Source organism: Lactuca serriola, chromosome 3 (assembly GCF_051521515.1).
Source record: "Lactuca serriola cultivar US96UC23 chromosome 3, Lser_US96UC23_V15, whole genome shotgun sequence".
In the NCBI taxonomy this organism is placed as follows: domain Eukaryota; kingdom Viridiplantae; phylum Streptophyta; class Magnoliopsida; order Asterales; family Asteraceae; genus Lactuca; species Lactuca serriola.
This window is the reverse complement of record NC_136410.1, coordinates 170,776,024-170,797,068: the sequence shown is the minus strand read 5'-3', so window position 1 is coordinate 170,797,068 and position 21,045 is coordinate 170,776,024. Positions and strand designations below refer to the sequence as shown.

Sequence of the window (21,045 nt, the reverse complement as noted above, 5' to 3'; positions counted from 1 at the left end):
CAACGACTCATCAACCACGGAGTGAAACAGAGTACCATTGCAGCAGCCGCAAATCCACCTAGGGAGGCTCAGGGCCAGAGTAAGCCTTGGAACAAGAGGAGGGGACAAACCCTCCAGGAGAACCCCAAGAAACAACAAGTGATAGCGACCCACGCTATTACTGTACCTACCAACTCTGCCCCCACAAGTTCATACAATGGAAAACTACCGAAATGTAACCAGTGAAACTTCCACCACCACGGTCTCTGCCGTGACCTTCAATGCACCAGGTGCAATAAGAAGGGTCATACAGCCCGCTATTGCAAAGAGCCAACCCAACAATCCGCCCCCACTTCTAATACCGGAATAAGCCGCGCCTGCTTTGAGTGCGGAGACACAGGGCACTACCGCAGGGACTGCCCAAAGGCAAACAACAGGAATGCTGGCGGAAGGGGCCGAGTTTTCGCAATGGGACAAGATGAAGCCATTGCGGACCCTACTGTTGTTACGGGTACGTTTCTTCTTGATAACTCGTATGCATGCATTTTGTTTGATAGTGGACCGGAAAGGAGTTTTGTGAGTCACGACTTTAAAGGCATGCTAAAACCAATACCACAATCATTAAGTGAACCATTCATAGTAAAAATGGCCAACGGGAAAACCGAAGGCACTAAGGAGATATATTTAAACTGCACCCTAACTCTAAACGATAATCTCTTTCAAATCAACCTCATTCCAGTCTCGATTAAGAGTTTTGATGTCATCATTGGCATGGATTGGCTGAGTTCACATCGTGCGGACATTTTATGTTACGATAAGGCCGTTCGCCTTAATCTGCCAACCGGCGAAACCTTCTTTATCTTGGGCGACAAACCTAGTACCACTCTTAGTATCATCTCAAGTATCCAAGCTCAGAAGTACCTACGCAAGGAGTGCACACATTTTTAGCACATGTTGTAGATATGAAACGCGAAGTCTAGGACGTCAAGGATGTGCCCGACGTATGCGATTTTCCCGACATGTTTCCCGAGGACCTTCCAGGAATACCACCCACAAGACAAGCCGAATGCAGAATCGATCTAATTCCCGGAGCTACCCCAGTAGCCAAAGCACCCTATCGATTAGCCCCGGCAGAGATGCAGGACCTATCCAACCAACTGAATGAACTACTTGGAAAAGGATTCATCAGACCGAGCTTCTCGCCATGGGGAGCACCCGTGTTGTTCATGAAAAAGAAAGATGGATCGTTCAGGATGTGCATCGACTACCGAGAACTCAACAAACTTACCATCAAGAACCGATACCCCCTACCCTGAATCGACGACTTATTCGATCAACTCCAAGGAGCCAACTACTTCTCCAAGATCGATCTAAGGTCGGGATATCACCAGCTGCGAGTCCTAGAGAGTGATGTTCCCAAGACAGCCTTCCGATCGAGATACGGAAATTATGAGTTCGTAGTGATGCCGTTCGGACTAACCAATGCCCCGGCCGTATTCATGGATCTAATGAATCGGGTATGTCGTCCATTCTTAGATAAATTTGTGATAGTATTCATAGACGATATACTCATTTATTCAAAGAATAAAGAGGAACATAGTCAACACCTGAGACAAGTCTTAGAGACGTTACGAACTGAGAGACTTTATGCAAAATTCTCAAAATGTGAGTTTTGGATTAGAAAGGTGGACTTCCTCGGTCACGTGGTCAGCAAGGAAGGAATCCACGTGGACCCCTCAAAGATCAAGGCTATCAAAAACTGGTCTGCACCAACCACACCAACCGAAATTCGCCAGTTTCTAGGTCTTGCTGGTTATTATCGAAGGTTCATCCAGAATTTCTCCAGCATCGCAAAGCCTCTTACCGCTTTAACCCAGAAAGGCGTGACCTACAACTGGGGAGAAAAGCAAGATGCTGCATTTCAGACTTTGAAACAAGCCCTTTGCAGTGCACCTATCCTTTCTCTTCCGGAAGGGACCGAAGATTTTGTGGTGTATTGCGACGCTTCGAAACAAGGGCTGGGCTGTGTGCTAATGCAGAGGGGAAAGGTTATTGCATATGCCTCACGACAACTGAAAACGCATGAGGTCAATTACACCACTCATGACTTAGAACTTGGAGCAGTGGTCTTCGCTCTTAAAATTTGGAGGCACTACCTTTACGGTACCAAGTGCACTGTCTTTACAGACCACAAGAGCCTCCAACACATCTTCGACCAGAAGGAGTTAAACATGAGACAACGACGTTGGGTCGAATTGCTCAACGACTACAAGTGTGAGATTCGCTATCATCTGGGAAAGGCAAACGTCGTAGCCGATGCCCTTAGTCGAAAGGAGTACTCTGGCCGAAGAGTGAAGTCATTAGCCATGTCGATCCATTCGCACCTGTCAGTGCAAGTCAAGGAAGCTCAAATAGAGGCCTTGAAACTCGAAAATGTGACAGGTGAGGCCCTTAGGGGAATGGACAAGAACTTAGAAATCAAGAGTGACGGAGCACGCTACCTCATGAACCGGATCTGGACACCCAAGTTTGGTGGATTCAGAGAGGTAGTTATGAGCGAGGCACACAGGACCCCATACTCCGTACACCCAGGGTCAGCCAAGATGTATCTAGATCTCAAGCAACTCTACTGGTGGCAAAACATGAAAGTGGAGATTGCTACTTATGTGAGCAAGTGTTTAACTTGCGCCAAAATAAAAATAGAACACCAGAAACCCTCAGGTCTACTCCAACAACCTGAAATACCTGAGTGGAAATGGGAGCAGATTTCCATGGACTTCATAACCAAACTGCCCAAAACTCAGAGTGGCCAAGATACTATTTGGGTAATCGTCGACAGATTAACCAAGTCAGCCCATTTCTTACCGATCAAGGAAACTGATAGGATGGAAAAACTATCAAGAACCTACATCCGGGAGATCGTACGACTTCATGGAGTACCGATGTCCATCATCTCAGATAGAGACAGCAGGTTCACTTCCAGATTCTGGCAATCACTGCAAAAATCGATGGGAACAAGGTTGGATATGAGCACATCATACCACCCACAAACTGACGGACAGAGTGAGAGGACGATCCAAACCTTGGAAGACATGTTGCGAGCATGTGTAATCGACTTTGGTAAGGCATGGGATGTTCACTTGCATTTGGTCGAGTTCTCTTATAACAATAGTTACCATACTAGTATCAAGACCGCTCCATTCGAAGCCCTTTACGGCCGTAAGTGCAGATCACCTCTGTGCTGGACGGAAGTGGGCGACACACAATTGGCAAAAGGTCTAGTTCCTAATAGCACCCTCACTGGTCCGGAGATCATCAGAGAAACGACTGAAAAGATCGTGCAAATACGAGAACGACTGAAGTCCTCAAGGGATAGGCAAAAGAGCTATGCCGACAAGAGACGTAAACCCTTGGAATTCCATATTGGCGACCGTGTACTACTGAAGGTCTCACCCTGGAAGGGCATGATACGCTTTGGGAAGCGTGGAAAGCTAAATCCTAGGTACATTGGACCCTTCGAAATCATTTCGAGAGTTGGTCCAGTGGCCTACAAACTCCAACTTCCAATCGAGCTTAACAAAGTACATCCAGTATTCCACGTATCGAACCTGAAAAAGTGTTTGTCCGACGAAACACTTGTAATTCCACTCGATGAAATCGAGCTAAATGAAAATCTTAACTTTGTGGAAGAACCCGTCGAGATCATGGATAGGGAAGTTAAACAAACTAAGCAGAGTCGCATTCCAATAGTAAAAGTTCGATGGAATGCTAAGAGAGGACCCGAATTCACATGGGAACATGAAGACCAAATGCAACAGAAGTATCTGCACCTCTTCCTCAGTCCCTAAGACTTCTATTTTGTATTAAAATTTCGGGACGAAATTCCCTCTAACGGGGGGATGATGTAACAACCCGATATTTCAACTCTTGGTAATGACCTAAAAAGTCAAGTATTGTAACCATCTTGGGGTAATAAAATGTACTTTGATAATAAAATGCCCAAAAAGTATCTATTTAAATTCCTATTATGTTTAATATCATTAAACCGAGATCATACTTAAAAAGAATGCTCAAATCCGGCTTCGTATATTGAAGTTAAGATTTTTCCAAGTTCGGCTTAGCAGCAGACAGCTAAAAACTCGAATCGGAGATCGAACGACTTTTGACCGGAATGACCTAAACGAGAATCGAAGGTCTCGACAATGGTATTTCAGCGGTAAAAATTCTGGCAAAAACCGACGTCAGATAAAGAAGTTATGATATTTTAAAGAAATCCCTTAAACACGGCGATTTATAAAATAAATAATAAAAATAAGTTCGGAATTTGCCAATGGAGTCTAAACGAAAGTTGTAGAGCGTAGTCTCACCTACGCGTGGATATAAAGACCATCGAAAACGGAGTTCGTATGAGGAAGATATGAATTTTTGAAGTTTATTAAATATATTATAATTATATTTAAATCAAAATACTAGTATTATCCGAAGAGGAGTCAGCGTCCTCATCCGAGGTACGCGCCGCGTACCCCCGTACGCCCTGCGTACCCGAGGGCCTTGGCCTCGGTTCGTCCACGTCGCCCCTATGCGAAGCTACCGACCCGCCCGTCCGACCCGCCGTACCATCCGACCCGCCGTCCCATCCGAAGTCGAGGCAGTCGAGGACTCGGTCATGTATGACGTACGAGTACGCACTGCGTACGAGCGTACGCCCCGCGTACCGAGGCCTCTCAGCCCCTATAAAAGGGATGCGAGGGTCTCCGGAAAAATTGCTCATTTCTTCTCACTTCTCTTGCGTTTTGCCTCGTTTTCCGTGCCCGTTCAAACCCGAAGCCCTGGTCATTTTTGCTCAAGTTCCGAAAGTCAATTTTACTCCCGAGATTCCCGAGAATCCCGAGAAAAGTCCGTTTCCCGAGACGATACTCTGCCCGGTTTTCCATCTCGCTATCTTCAAACATTCAAGTGAGTTCATATCCCCTTCGAACACACTTTAAATACATTTTAAATGCTTTTATACTCTTTTAGGGGAGGAATACAAGTAAACATACTGTTATTATCGTGTATTTCATAGAATTTCATTTACTCGTTTCTATCAAATGAATCACTTGTGATTTAGTTCTAATATGTGAAAACTCTTGTTATACTTTGCATGCAATAAATTTATACAAAGTATTTAGTAACTCCAAAGTATCTTTCGTTGCTAAACCGTTTCATATATTCTAAAAACTTACGATTTATATTTGTCAAACATTGTGAAAAAGGATAAACTTTGCATACAAAACTATCACTTTAATACATACTTAGTTGAGAATCCATGAGACGTGTATATCTTCAAACACTGCCTTTTTGATAAAAGGTATCGCTACAAGTCCTGTCTATAACAAGAGTCTCCCGTTCGGAGAACGTGTCAAATGTGTATAGATCTATACGGGAAGTCATGATCCCGCGCCCTGACTGTTAGCTACAGTCCGTCCTTTTGGGGTGACAGTTTGTCATAACGCTACGACGCCTGAAGAACGTCGCTACAGGCATATTATGTTTAGTATGGTTATAAAACTCATCGGATATACAAACATTCTCATGCTTACAGTTCATTTACAAACAATTTCTTACATAGAAATTAAGACACTAAAATACTTATGATCTCACCAGCTTGAAAGTTGATACTCGCTTTCAAAATTACTTGTATCCTCAGGTCATCATAGACAGGTACCGATGCAAGGATTAGGGAAGATGCAGCTCGTCGAAGACTCATCTTTCATTTTGATTTATGCTTTAGTGTTTATCAAAATTTGACAGAACACACTTGTATAATAATTATATTATTAATGCAATGGATGATGTTGTTGCTTGTTTACTACTTTACATTGTTGTGATACTGTACATGACGTCCTCCGCCCCAGAACGTTTCCGCCGTTCTTGGTTTTGGGGTGTGACAGATTGGTATCAGATCATTGTTTATAGTGAATTAAGTATATCAACCCATAAAAGATATACTAACTATAAATACATAAGGGATAAAAATACTCTGACCAAGAGTTTATACTTTAAATAATAAAATATTTAATAAAGTATATGTGCCTGCATTCATACTAAAATCAGTGTCACTAGGACAGTACAAAAGAATTACGATTGTTGGGCAATGCAAGTGGGCTTAGAGACATATGTTCAAAACTGGGAAGATATAGCATGATCACCTATATTATCCGAGGGTTGACTAGCATGTGCCTAAGTTTAATTGTGTGGTTGCAACAATGCTAAAATCTTACCAACCCTACCACAATGAGAACAGTAGAACATAACATTAAACTTAAAATACTATAGGAGTATTTGGTGTTACTATAAGTACATTATACTTGAGAACTAAAACGGGATCTTCATTACTAAGTTGATAGTTTCTAAGTGGATACACTAAGGATATATGTAATTAGGATGTTATAGACTTAGAATCTGTGAAATTTTACTTTACCCCGATTCTGTGTGAATTTGGAGTTAAGATCATATATTCGAAGGCCTATCCTGTTTCGATTACATATAAATGATATGCACTTCACAAATAGCGATGTAAATGATGAAGATTTTATAAATAATTATCTAGATAGTTCGTCTAATAATTATTTCTTACCCCAATTCTCGCATAGATAACATGGCTGGACTCCATCCCCACGGCAACCAGTACCTTCCGAACGAAGTCATTGCTGGTTGGTTTGGAGAAGAACCAGAGAATGATCATCCTATCCCTTTAAATGATCACCATGATGAAAACCCTTCGGACGGTGCTAATTCTGAACCAGAGGTTGAGAACCTACCCCAGGCAGCTCCCGTTCCAATTCCTAACCCTCGTCCGGCTTTTCATGGCCCGGCGCCTCCATGGATGGAATGTTTGGAAACATGGAGCCAAGGACAAGATCAGCCCATGCCATTTAATGACGACCGAAGCTTTTACGACCTGAGCAATGGGGGCTCAGCAGATAGAATCTTGCCAATCTTGGTCCGCAGAGTGACCCGAAATGAGATTCAAGGCAGGACAGCCCTACATCAGATTACCGAAGTTGTCGCTAATGCGAGAATCCATACCCTCTGCACCATTCGTCTAGAAGATACTCGCGAGAGATCAGAGAGAAACCATGAGACCCAGCTACAAGCACTGACTGAATCACGAGTCGAAGTCATAGAGCTCCGAGTACGCCATAGGGTGTATGAAAGACACCTACTTGATGTGGAACGTCAATTGGCTGAACTGAGAGTTCACCTGAGGGATGACCGTCGTCAGTAGTAGATTCTTTACCTTACTTCCCTTATTAGAAAGTAATCGTTTTTCTGTCTATGCCCGATGTGGCATTTTCTATGAAATTACCTTGTACTGTAAGTACTTTAGGTTAGGTCCTTATGCTGTCAAGAACTATCTTCTCTGGATATGATGTAAGACCTTTACAAGGTCATTTCCCCGAATCTTTACGTCATGAATATCAAAGATTTTGACAGTCGGCTAACTTCTATGTCATTTCCTTTATTAAAGTACTCTCACCATACTTTCATTGGAGTCTATCTGAAACCTGCTTTAGTCAAGTCATTGGACTATAGTAAGTTAGATCCGGAGACATTTCCAAGTCTCTTTCAGTGGTTGGATCTTGTTATTCACCAACCCACGATACCTCGGCTCGAACGACAAACGTATTGAGACCATTCTACGAACTTACTTCTACTCATTACTAGGACTGCATCATAGGGATGTCGGTCAAACCTTCGCGAACTCACTTCCATTCTGTACTAGGACTGCATCATAGGGATGTAGGTCAACCTTTCGAGAACATACTCTTACACTTTTCTTGAGCAATCGAAGTACATCTAGGGTCAACCAGAATCACTCACAAAATCCTTATCATTCGTGCTAACAGAATCATGTCATCAGCAAGAAACAATCAGCTTCATACGTAAATCTCTTTCTTCTAGATCGCTTTTCCAGCGAAGCCGTTATATCAGAACACCGAAGTACTCATGCATGGAGTACCTCTTAATTCTTCTATTTTCCGAAGAAACCCCCGAAGTACCACTCGTGCAGTACGTCAAGTTCAATCCAAGGATTTATATGATTGATCTATCACTGAGGAATGTATACATAAGAGTGATATTAATCAAGGTTCTACAGGTTTAGAATTGATGATTCCACTTTAACTTCTTTTTCCCCGATGGGATGTGAGCTTAAAGAAGAATCAGTTATTCGACTACCTTTTCAATCTTAATTATATACGACTCGTATACACGAAATTGTGATTGTGAACCAAGTATGAATTCTAATATGAACTTCAGGACGGAGAACTGCTCAAGACTACGAGTAATCACATCGTCATGTGAACAAACTTAGAACCCAGTACGACTCCCATAAATGGATCTCCCATTTGCTTAAACACCTACGGAGACACAAGAACAACCCGGACAACTTAGCGAACTACACGGAAATAGAATTAGAAGACTAGGCTTCTCACCCTGGAGAACCCCGGTCATATTCTTCCAGCGATCGATGGATCGCATCGTATGTACCTCGGCTATCGAGTACTCCATCAAGATTTTTCATTAGAAATCGTTATCTCTGCCTCGCATAGATGAAATGGTTGAGCAAACGCAAGGAAAGAATTACTTTCGGAAATGGATCTGAGATCTGAATATCACCAGTTCGAGTGTTAGGGAAGGATGTCCGGAAGACTATCTTCCGAATTCGATGCGGACACTTCGAGTCCGTAGTGATACCCTTCGGATAGGACCAATACGCCCATAGTTTTCATGAGCCATATGAGTAGGGTACGTCTTTCTTACTTGGATCAGTTCGTCATTTCTCCATGTAATAACTTACATATCGACCCTCGAAGTAAGAAGAAACCCATGGAAACATTTCTTTCAGAGGAACTTTTCGCGAAGTTCTCTAGGCACGAGTTTTGAAATTGAAGAGTTAAATTCCTATGACACACTGTTAGTGATGTGGGAAATTTTGAGTACTTTTATAATTTGTCAAAACCGTTGAGAATTTGTCGACACCAGAGACGCGGACAGTCATTCGCCAAATTCTAGGTCTTACCGACCTATTGTCATAGTTCATTCAGAACTCCTCACAAATTACAGAAACTCGTACGACTTTGACCCAGTAAGGGGTGGCCTTTGACTGGGAAGTTAAGCAAGAAAAGGAACCTTTGGAATTCCAAGTGAGTGACCAAGTTCTTTAGAAGAACTCACTCCGGGAATGGCTTAATACGCTTCGTATCGTGTGGAAAGCTAAATCCAATATAGTTAGGACCTCCGAGATTCTTATCAGAATCGGTCTTGTGCCTCGCATAAACTAGACCTACTCCGCGAACTCAGTAACGTACATTATACTCTTAGCGTCTCGATCATGAAACCATACCTTTCCGTTAGGACTCTTGTAAGTCCACTCGTCGAGATCCTCGCCTTCGTATTAGAACCGTAGTGACCCTCGACCGAGAGGTCAAGCGGGCGAAGCAACGCCGTCGCCCGTTAGTGAAGGTTCGTCGGGATTCCAACCGAGAACCCGATTTCACTTAGGTGCACTAGAACCAATCAATTAGGAAGTTTCCTCCTCACGACTCGATCATTCGTACCTACTTCCTTGCCTAAATTCTAATTTCGGGACGAAATTCCCTTCAACAAGGGGGTGATGTGACAACCCGAAATTTCCATTCTGTACAAACCATTTGAGGCCAATAGAAGTAGAACAGTTTCAGTGAAATTTTAGACTTCGGGTTTAAGTTTGGCAGTTTTTCAGGATTTACACTTAAGGAGATATCAGGAGAGTGGATGCACTAGGGTTTTGTGCAACACTGTTATTCCAATACTCTAGGATATTAGAGTTCTTTCCGGGAATAAAAATATTTTCTGCCTAAAATATCTCAGGACTATAAATAGAATTCTGAACCAAATTGGTTCATTAGTTACATTTCCAACTAGAGAAAAGCCATTTTCTCTCTCACGGATCTTCGGGTTTTTATCCCAAATCGTGAGTACACTTCTCTAGTTATCTCCTTATGTGATGCTCCAATTATCATTCGCGTCGATATCGAAACACTTTTTCATAGTTGTAACTCTAGTACGAGGACGATGAAGTGGTATTGAGGAATAATTGGTATAGGTTTTGACTTATGATTATTACTAGTGTATATCTAGCTAGTAACCTTACATCTAAAGTCAATAGCTACCAAGGAATACCCATTCTCAACACTAAGTGCATTTCTCCTAGAGTGGCTAGTGATATAATCTAAGTGGTTAACCTAGCACATGATAAGGGATAGGAATATTTCTAAATAAAGGCATTATGGCAAAAGTGCACTTAGTTTCTAAGTGTACCTAGATGAATGCCTATAATATGCAATGCCCGTACGCACACCGAAAAGTTTTGTTTTTCAAAAGTTTAAGTTGAAAATTGTTTTGAACATAATTCTAGTATAATTGTTTCAAGCCTTACATTAAATTTCCTTAATTAAGCATAGTTGGTCAGGCTATACTTAATTAGAGTCCAATAATGCATACTCGAATTAGTTATACCAGTAGTATGTTCAGTATTTAAAAAAAAAACGTTTAGAAATTTTTTGGTTATAGTTGTGGTTTTCCAAAGGAAAACCGGTATAACCTTCGGCTCTGATACCATTTCCTGTCACACCCCGCTAAAGCGGAAATACGAGGCGTGGCAGTATAAAGGGTTTCATAGAAAAAGTTATAAGATAACACCAACCATAGTATTAAAAATCATTACAAATTTATAATGGGTTTGAACAAATTTTAAAAGAAATTACAGGATTTGCCCTAAGAATCATCTATCACTCATTCCTAAGGATTCATCCTAAGGAATAGGCACGAAGTACATCGTCGCCAGGGTTTATACAACAGACACTAAATCCATAACTGTTAGGGTTTATACAGCAGACACTAAATCCATAGCTGTCAGGGTTTATACAACATGCACTAAGTCCATAGCTGCCAGGGTTTATACAACATGTGATAAGTCCATAGCTTTCATTTATCGACGATATTATTCACGGGAATCCACCTGCAATACATGTCAATGGGGTTTTAGAGTAAATCTGATGAACATATAGTTCACAACACCTACATGTTGTGAGCCTGCTAGTGTTCCACAGACCGTCTAGAATAGTCCATGGTTTTCATCCATACTCTGCTGAATGACGGAGGCCAATGTTGTGGTAAGGGCTTCTCTCATATCCCACTCCTCACCCTCATCTCATGATCTATATTATCGATCATCTCATTTATCCAACTCATCTTTCATAACATACCAACTATTTGATCTACCCATGTTTTACCCAACATTTTTGTAGATATCAAATACATATACAGTTTAAATCATTTAAAACCTATATAAATCATTCATTCAACATCCATCTCAAATAAACAAACAATATATATTCACATAGCACGTATTTTATATAAAATACTTCATATCTATGTCTAAGATGAAACTGACTATACACTCACATGATAAGACGGTGATTGGACAACACTTCGTCCCTTAAAACAATCTTTTTCGATGATATCAGGATGTTTTCTCAAAAAACGGGCTTCACACGAGCAGAGTTTCTGCTCGAAAACTCTTTTTCTCGGGATCTTCGACTCTCCGGGACTTGCTTACGATGCTAGGATGATATAATAGACTTCAGGGTATTTTTTGTAGGTAAAAAGAAAGTATAGGGTGGGAGGATAGAAACTGTAAGCATAAATTCGGATGGCATCGATCACTATTTATAGTGGCTGAATACTCGAGTTACGTTGGGCGTAACTTTAGAGTACGCTGGGCCTACTCCTTCTTCAACCAGTACGCTAGGCGTACATCAAGTCACTGGGCGTACGAAGGGATCATATCGGACGCGTCAAAGCTTTGACACTTGTCTCTCATGAAAAGAAGTAGGGCTACGTGGCTAATCTCGGACTGTGAACATGAGTATGCTAGGCGTACTCCTGTACGCTGGTTGTACTCCGAATTTTCAAACTTCAAAAATTTGTAACTTTTGCATACAAGCTCTGTTTTTGACGTTCTTTATATCCACACGTAGGTGAGACCGTGCTCTATAACTTTCGTTTAGACTCTGTTGGCTACTTTTCACTTTATTTTTAAAAGTTATATTTTTAACAGGCCAGGACAGGAAAAGTCCTTTAAAAAAATCATAACTTCGTCATCTGACATCCGTTTTCGTCTGTCTTTCTACCGTTAAACTTAAATCAACAAGATCTTCAATTCTCGTTTAGGTTGTTTCGGCTAAAAATCATTCGATCTAAAATTCGAGTTTCGGGTTGCGTACAACTAAGCTGAAACTTAGAAAAATCATAACTTCCTCATACGAAGTCAGATTTGGACATTCTTTTTATGCGCGCTCTCGGTTTAACGTATACATGGACTTTCGTTTATATAACTAATGCTAAAAAGCACTTTATCGTAAATTCACTTTTTACGTCATATAGTGTCGTGCCGGTTCTGTCACGAAACTTCGACATGTCATAACTTCTTCGTTATAACTCGGATTTCGGTATTCTTTATATCTCCGGAATCCTTATTTTAACCAATACAACTTTCTTCATATATATCGGGGTTATCTATCATTTATTTTTGACGCTTATTTTTATCCTTAATTCATTAAATTATAATAATTAAGTATAAAACACAAAATACTCAAATAATACATCTTCTTATTTCAAAACAAATTACAAAGGTTGACCTAAACTATTACATCATCATTAATGCCTAGCCTAGAAACACAGGCGTTACAATTCTCTCCCCCTTAGGATGATTTCATCATGGGAATCACACACCAACAAACAATACATTATAAGCCTTACAACAGTTATTTACAACTATTAGTCTATAATCCAAAAATCACTCATCATCATCCAACTACGCTCTGGGTCCACTACCTGTAATATAAAAAGCTGAGTGGGTCAGGATTGGGAGCCTGATGAGCATATTGGGTTTTCAACCCACAATAAATAAATTTATTATGTTTAAACATCAAACAATCAACCCAATTTTCCATCCTCATTATCTTCTTTATTACCCCACTCTATCGATCCTCACAATGACACGATCTATATTCTCAGATCTAAAATCAACCTCTTTACCTAATCCATACTCCCGGATCTAAAATTTACCTCTTTACCTAATCCATACTCCTGGATCGGGTATGTTTGATCCATACTCTCGGATCAATAACTGTGCCCATTCCATACTCTCGGACTAGGGACAATTTAACTATGTCTTAATCCATACTCAAGGATTAATATTAATCAATACTCCCGGATTAATAACAAATAACCATGTCTTAATCCATACTCTCAGATTAATAACAAATAACCATGTCTTAATCCATACTCACAGATTAATAAAAAATAACCATGTCTTAGTCCATACTCTCGGATTAATAACAAATAATCATGTCTTAATTATTTCTTAAGGATTTACCCTAAGAATTATCTATCACTCATTCCTAAGGATTCATCCTAAGGAATAGGCATGAAGTACATTGTCGCCGGGGTTTATACAACATACACTAAATCCATAGCTGCTAGGGTTTATACAACAGGCACTAAGTCCATAGCTACCAACGTTTATACAACATGTCTTAAGTCCATAGCCGCCAGGGTTTATACAGCATGTGCTAAGTCTATAGCTCTCATTTATGGAAAATATTATTCATGGGTATCCGCCTGCAATACATTTTAATGGGTTTTTAGAGTACATCTGATGAACATCTAGTTCACAACACCTACAGGTTGCGAGCCTGCTAGTGTTCCACAGACCGTCTAGAATAGTTCATGGTTGTCACCCATACTCTGTTGAATGACGGGGCCAACATTTGGGTAAGGGCTTCTCTCATATCCCACCCTCACCCTCATCTCATGATTTATATCGCCGATCATCTCATTTATCCAACTCATGTTTCATCACATACCAACTATTTCATATACCCATGTTTTACCCAACATTTTGTTAGATATAAAATACATATAGAATTTAAATCATTTAAAACCTGTATAAATTATTCATTCAACATCCATATCAAATAAAAAAACAATATATATATATATATATATATATATATATATATATATATATTCATATAGCACGTATTTTTTATAAAATACTTCTTATCTATGTGTAAGATGAAAGTGACTATACACTCACATGATAAGATGGTGATTGGACAACACTTTGTCCCTTAAAACAATCTTTTTCGATGATATCGGGATGTTTTCTCAAAAATCGGGCATCACGCGGGCAGAGTTTCGGCTCGAAAACTCTTTTTCTTGGTATCTTCGGGTTCTCCGGGACTTACTTACGATGCTAGGATGATATAATAGGCTTGGGGGTTTTTTTGTAGGTAAAAAGAAAATATAGGGTGGGAGGATATAAATTGTAAACGTAAATTTGGATGGCAACGATCACTATTTATAGGGGCTGAATACCTGAGTTACGTTGGACGTAACTTTAGAGTATGTTGGGCGTACTCCTTTTTCAAACAGTACGTTGAGTGTGTATCGAGTACGTTGGGCGTACGAAAGGGATCATATCGGACGTGTCAAGGCTGTGACACGTGTCTCTCATGCGAAGAAGTAGGGCTACGTGGCAAATCTCGGACCGTAAACACAAGTACGCTGGGCGTACTCCTGATTTTCAAACTTCAAAAATTCGTAACTTTCGCCTACGAGCTCCATTTTTTATGTTCTTTATATCCACGTGTAGGTGAGACCATGCTCTACAACTTTCGTTTAGACTCCATTGGCTAATTTTGAATTTATTTTTAAAGTTATATTTTAATAGGTAGGGATAAGAAAAGTCCGTTAAAAAATCATAACTTCTTCATCCGATATCGGTTTTCGTCTGTCTTTTTACTGTTAAGCTACAATCAACAAGATCTTCGATTCACGTTTAGGTTGTTTCGGATAAAAATCACTCGATCTAAAATTCGAGTTTCGGGCTGCATACAACTAAGTTGAAACTTAGAAAAATCATAACTTTCTCATACGAACTCATATTTGGACATTCTTTTTATGCACGCTCTAGGTTTAACGTATACTAGGACTTTTGTTTAGATCACTAATGCTAAAAGGCACTTTATCGTAAATTCATTTTTTTCGTCATATAATGTCGTGCCGGTTCTATCACGGAACTTCGACAAGTCATAACTTCTTTGTTACAACTCGAATTTCGGTATTCTTTATATCGTCGAAATCCTTATTTCAACCACTACAAATTTCTTCATAAATATCGGGGCTATCTATCATTTATTTTCAACGCTTATTTTTATCCTTAATTCATTAAATTATAATAATTAAGTATAAAACACAAAATACTCAAATAATACATCTTATTATTTCAAAACAAATTACAAAGGTTGACCTAGACTATCACATCATCATTAATGCCTAGCCTAGAAACACGGACGTTATAGAAGATTTGATTAGCTACATTCTCATAGGACTTGACTCCTCCTATGTCGCCTTTGCCACAACGTTCATGATGCAGTTGGATAACATCACTATTGATAATCTTGTTGGTTTTCTTCTGCAAGAAGAGGCATAAATTGAACATGAACATACTCGTCATGTCCCAATTTTCAATTCCATTCCAACCTCTACGTCTCCCATCTCCAGTTGCACAGCCTTGGCAGCCCAACGATCTTCTACCTGGGTCCAATCATCTCCAAATAACTCTCATGCTTCTGGTAAACAAAATACCAGACTACACCTTCCTCAAAACCTTTAGTTACTTATGATACCCCTTCTTATGCCCGTACAATTCTATAAAAATCAATTTCCGTTCACTTCCCTATATCTTTCTTGGCTACAGTATGACGCACAAAGGGTACCTTTGTTTCCATCAACCATGTATATGTTTCACGCCATATTGTTTTTAATGAAACCATTTTTCCCTATTTAACCCCCATATCCAACAAACTTCATCTACTATTCCGCCTGCCTTTGATATTAATGGTCACTTACTTCCCAAGTTGCATCTCTCTCATATACAACACCACCATCACAGCCTCTGCCATCCTTAACTCCCTCCGCATCCTCTTCCACTTCCACATCTTCTATTACCCACACACCTCAACTTCCCTCCCATCCTATTCACTCTGATACTCCATCCTATCAAACCTCGACGGTCAGTTCTCGTGCAAAGCACACTCAACCTTCAACCTCACATTATCGACCCACTCCAAATAACACTCATAACATGGTTACCAGATCATGCACCAACTCTCTCAAACCTAGAATTTTTCATACATCTCTTTCTGATCCATCCACTATACATCAATTCACAGTCATATAAGTCTATAGAGAACAAGGTTTTTTTGAGAGACATATGATGCAATCTTAACCAATCATTTTGAAAATCAACACAATTAAAAGAAAATTCTAAAATACAAAAAAAAAACGTCAAAAAAAATTACTTTTTTTAGTTTTCGTCATCTTTTAGTTCCAATATAAAATTTTGAAAAAAAAATTCATGTCAACAAGGCAAAAGTTCTAAAAAAGACGAGATTAGAATAATACATGTAATATTCTGTTAAATATACTAAAATTTCCAAAAAGATTATATAATATATTATTCTAGTAGAATAACACACACACAAATATATATATATATATATATATATATATATATATATATATATATATATATATATATATATATATATATTATGTTAGAACATTGAATGAATTTCCATATTATTGTAACTTTTTTTAATTTTAATTTTTTTTGTATAAAAATGATGAAAATAATAAGAAAAAAATAATATTTTTTTCAATTTTTTTTGTATTTTAGAATTAAAGAATATATATACTTCAACAAAGAGAGAATTGTAAACATACAAGAGTAGAATAATACATGTAATATTCTATTATAATATTCTAAAATATAATATTATAGTAAAATAATACATATATAGATACATTTATAAGTAACATTCTAATGGAATATTCTATTACAATATTTAATGAATTTTCATGGTGAAGTGGATTTTTTAAATTTCCTTTATTTTTTATTTTTTTTCAAATATTGTTTTTGTATTTAAAAAATGACGTAAATAATAGAAAATATATTTTTTAATTATTTTTTTACGTTTCTTTTCCTTTTAGAATTTTTTTGTTTAAACACAGATGACTAGTTAAAATCATATCTCAATATCTCACAAAATATTATGGTCTAATGTATATATATATATATATATATATATATATATATATATATATATATATATATATATATATATATATATATATATAGGATGGGGTGAGAACTTTTTTTTTCGGTGACTACTCGTAAGAATACTTTAAAAAATTGAAAAAAAAAATACAAACAATTAAATTTAGTATAATACTATATCAGAGAAAAAAAAAATTAAATTTTTTTTGGACCATTAAAATTGAAACATTGATCAATTTTATAATCTATAATTCAATTTTAATGATCCATTTTTTTTTTTAATTTTTTTCTCTACGGTGTAGTATAATGTTTGATTTATGATTTGTATTTTATTTTTATTTTTTTTCAATTTTTTTTAAAATGTTTTCACCGAAAAAAGATTCGTCATCAACTGGAATATATATATATATATATATATATATATATATATATATATATATATATATATATATATATATATATATATATATATATATATATATATATATGTGTGTGTGTGTTGGATGGGACGAAGACAATTGCTTTGGAGTAAGGGAGTTGTGGAGTCTACTCTTTCTTATGTACCATAAACGTTGGAGAAGTTCTAGCACAATGTCGGTTTGTTAAACAATGTTTTTACAAATATATATATATATATATATATATATATATATATATATATATATATATATATATATATATATATATATATCCACTTGATTGCTCTATATATACATGCATTTTTCTTTAAACTTCTTCTACCTTCTAACATATCTATTCTTATCAAAAGCAATCTCTCATACGAACGCGAGGAGAAAACATAGTATATTCATAAATATTGTTCCACTATATAAAATGTCAAGCAGAAGATCAAGGCAATCATCATCAGGGGCTTCAAGAATCACGGACGATCAGATTATACAGCTCATCTCCAAGCTACAACAACTTCTTCCAGGGACTCGTATCCAACGATCCAACAAGGTTTTGTAACTTGCTCTTTGCGTTATCGGGTATTTAATTCGAAAAATAAGATTCTATAGTTTTGTTATTTGTTGGAAAATATTCAATATTTTAAACTTTTTGAAATTTATAGGCTTCCGCTTCAAAGGTGCTACAAGAGACTTGCAACTATGTGAGAAGCCTGCATAGGGAGGTTGATGACCTTAGCGACCGACTATCGCAGTTATTATCCACCATTGACGCCGATAGCCCGGAAGCTTCCATTATTCGAAGTTTAATTATGTAATATTTACGTCTTTATAGATAAATTATTCATTAGCTTATTGATTAAGGATGACTGAGGTACGTTTATATCTTAATTAATCATCTTTCTAGGGTTGAATCTAATTAATGACCCATGTTACATGTAGTATTTACTTATAGTACTTGTCAAATATTAATAATAATTGCACTGACAGTGCATAAGAAGTTTTCTCCTAATAAATACAATGTATGAGATATAAATGCACGTTTGTGTGCTCTTTTACGTTTTATCTCTCGATTACCTTACTTTGTCTTGCTTTTTACATCAATAAATTTGGAGCAACATGAAGCCATTTAAATTTAAATTTAGTGTTAAAAATTCTTAACAGTTTAGAAATTAACTTGTGAAATTTGATCATCAACTTATCGTTAATATTTTATTTATCAAAGTTCTTAGTCTCGCAAGTCAGCCAAGACTGTCCATTTACACAATACAAAAGCAAATGTCTAGAATAATAATTAACAGTTGTTTATGTGCTTTTTCTTTCACATCTAATGTCTCAGTCCAAATTGAGCATGTAGGTCTTGGTGATGAGTGGGTATTGAATGCAATTGTCAATATGAAAGCGATGTAAATGACCGTTATTCTTGTTTAGAAAAGTGAAGAAACCTCTTGATTCACTTTAAAAAACAAATATATATATATATATATATATATATATATATATATATATATATATATATATATATATATATATATATATATATATATATATAGTAGGTGTAAGACCCATGTATTACATGAATTAATTAAAAAAATTAAATATAAAGGTCTAAATATTTAATAACTTTGGATTTATAAAAAAATATGAAAGATAATGAATTATTAAAATTGATTTTTTTGTTTTATCTTTTAAATTTAAATAAATAAACAAAATAAACTAATGAGCTTTAATTTGAGAATTTTGAAATAAGAAGATAAGTCTATTAATAAAACTGATATTCATTTATTATTAAATTTATTGTAAGTATTATATTAAAGTATTATGTGAAATTTATTAAAATAGAAAAACCCATAAAATGACATGTGGAAAAAAATTAATTTAAAATAACAACAAAATAACATTTGACAAATTGAATGAAAATGTGACATGTGTCAAAAAAACATTCATTTATTAGAGTATATATATATATATATATATATATATATTGAGAACCGCCGTTATTAAATTAATTAAATTTTCATAGTAAAAACTTAAAATTATTAATCAAGTATTTCAAAAAAATTATTTTAAGTAAATTATTAATTAAGAGACATTTTTTTAGTTATATAAAATTATAATCGTTGAATTTAAATAAATATATGAAATTATATCACCTTATATTATAAATTAGCTTTATTTTATTATTTTATTTTAATGTTATTAACTTAATGTAATTAGAGTGTGAAATTTAAAATTTCAAATAAAGAATCATTTATTTATTTAATGTAATGTGAGTGGAAAATTTGAAATTTAAAATTAATAGGTTGACATATAGCATGATATGTGTCATATAATATTAATTAATGTGGATTTTTAATATTGTGATACTTATTAATAGGAAAATAAATGTTTTAATTTATTAGAATATATATATATATATATATATATATATATATATATATATAAGTAGGATCATCTAAGAACTCAAAATTTGCTAGGAACCATGAGGACTAATTTTGACCGTTTATTCAAAATTTATTATTAAAAAATAATATGATTCAAAAAAATATGAACGGAAAATTTTATGATCCTTAATATTCGTTGTATTTAAAATTTTATAATTATTGAACATTAAAACTCAAACCGATATTTAGTTTAAAAAATAATAAAAAAACAAAAAATAATAACAAAAAAACCCTACTATATTCAAGTATTTAGTAAAGATATTAAAAAAATGAAATAAACAAAAAAAAAGAAAAAATGTGAAAATAAAAAATTAAAATCTTTAAAACCGAACATATTTCTATTTAAAAAAATTTGAAGTTTTTTTAACGAAAAACAAATAGAAATAATATAACAAATAAAAAAAAACCCAAAATAAATGAAAAGAAAAAGAAAAACTCATTTAAATGACGTTCCATTAATGTGAACCATACATGATTATTCCCTTGAGTTTCTATTACATTTTATGCACGTGCGTCGCGTACTTAACGGTTCCTACCAAGTTTTTGGTTTCTACCGGATCCGGATATATATATATATATATATATATATATATATATATATATATATATATATATATATATATATATATATATATATATATATATATATATATTCACTTTTAAGCTCTTTAAAACGTTGAAAATGATGGGAAACGGTATAGAGAAAACATCCCAAACCAAATTGATCAATATCGGTATCTGATGGGATGTGTCCCAATAATCATAACTAAGAAACAAAATCGTTAGTCTGCACAAATCATGGAAATTGAAATTGTTAAACCATGAGTGTTTAAAATAATCAAACAATTTTTTTTTGTGAGACTAGTCGGTACGGGCAAATAAGGATGTTGAGGAGTCGACCTAGCAAGCCCTCAATGCTATTGAGGAGTTTGAAAACCCGCCCCCGTTTCTCATTATGGCATCAACGTCGTTATCAGTATAATATTTGCTCGACCAG

The 21,045-nt window shown here is 36.1% G+C and overlaps 1 protein-coding gene across 2 annotated transcripts; it reads left to right on the top strand.

The window, feature by feature from the left end:
• Positions 1 to 17,695: 17,695 nt before the first annotated feature.
• On the top strand, positions 17,696 to 18,669 carry LOC145094744 (transcription factor PRE5-like). 2 transcript variants are annotated; one of them, XM_079032809.1, is made up of 3 exons: positions 17,696 to 17,790; positions 17,967 to 18,157; positions 18,270 to 18,669. In XM_079032809.1, the coding sequence occupies exons 2-3, from the start codon at positions 18,032 to 18,034 to the stop codon at positions 18,420 to 18,422; spliced, it is 279 nt and encodes a 92-aa protein (XP_078888935.1). In that variant the 5' UTR covers positions 17,696 to 17,790; positions 17,967 to 18,031; the 3' UTR covers positions 18,423 to 18,669. The 2 variants fall into 2 exon arrangements, with proteins under 2 accessions (XP_078888935.1, XP_078888934.1); XM_079032808.1 differs by lacking the exon at positions 17,696 to 17,790 and having other exon boundaries at positions 17,925 to 18,157.
• The last annotated feature ends 2,376 nt before the right edge of the window (positions 18,670 to 21,045 follow it).

Coding starts and splice junctions, on each gene's coding strand:
- LOC145094744 (XM_079032809.1), top strand. CDS start 18,032: ATGTCAAGCAGAAGATCAAGGCAATCATCATCAGGGGCTTCAAGAATC. Junction 18,158..18,269: donor GTATCCAACGATCCAACAAG/GTTTTGTAACTT, acceptor TGAAATTTATAG/GCTTCCGCTTCAAAGGTGCT.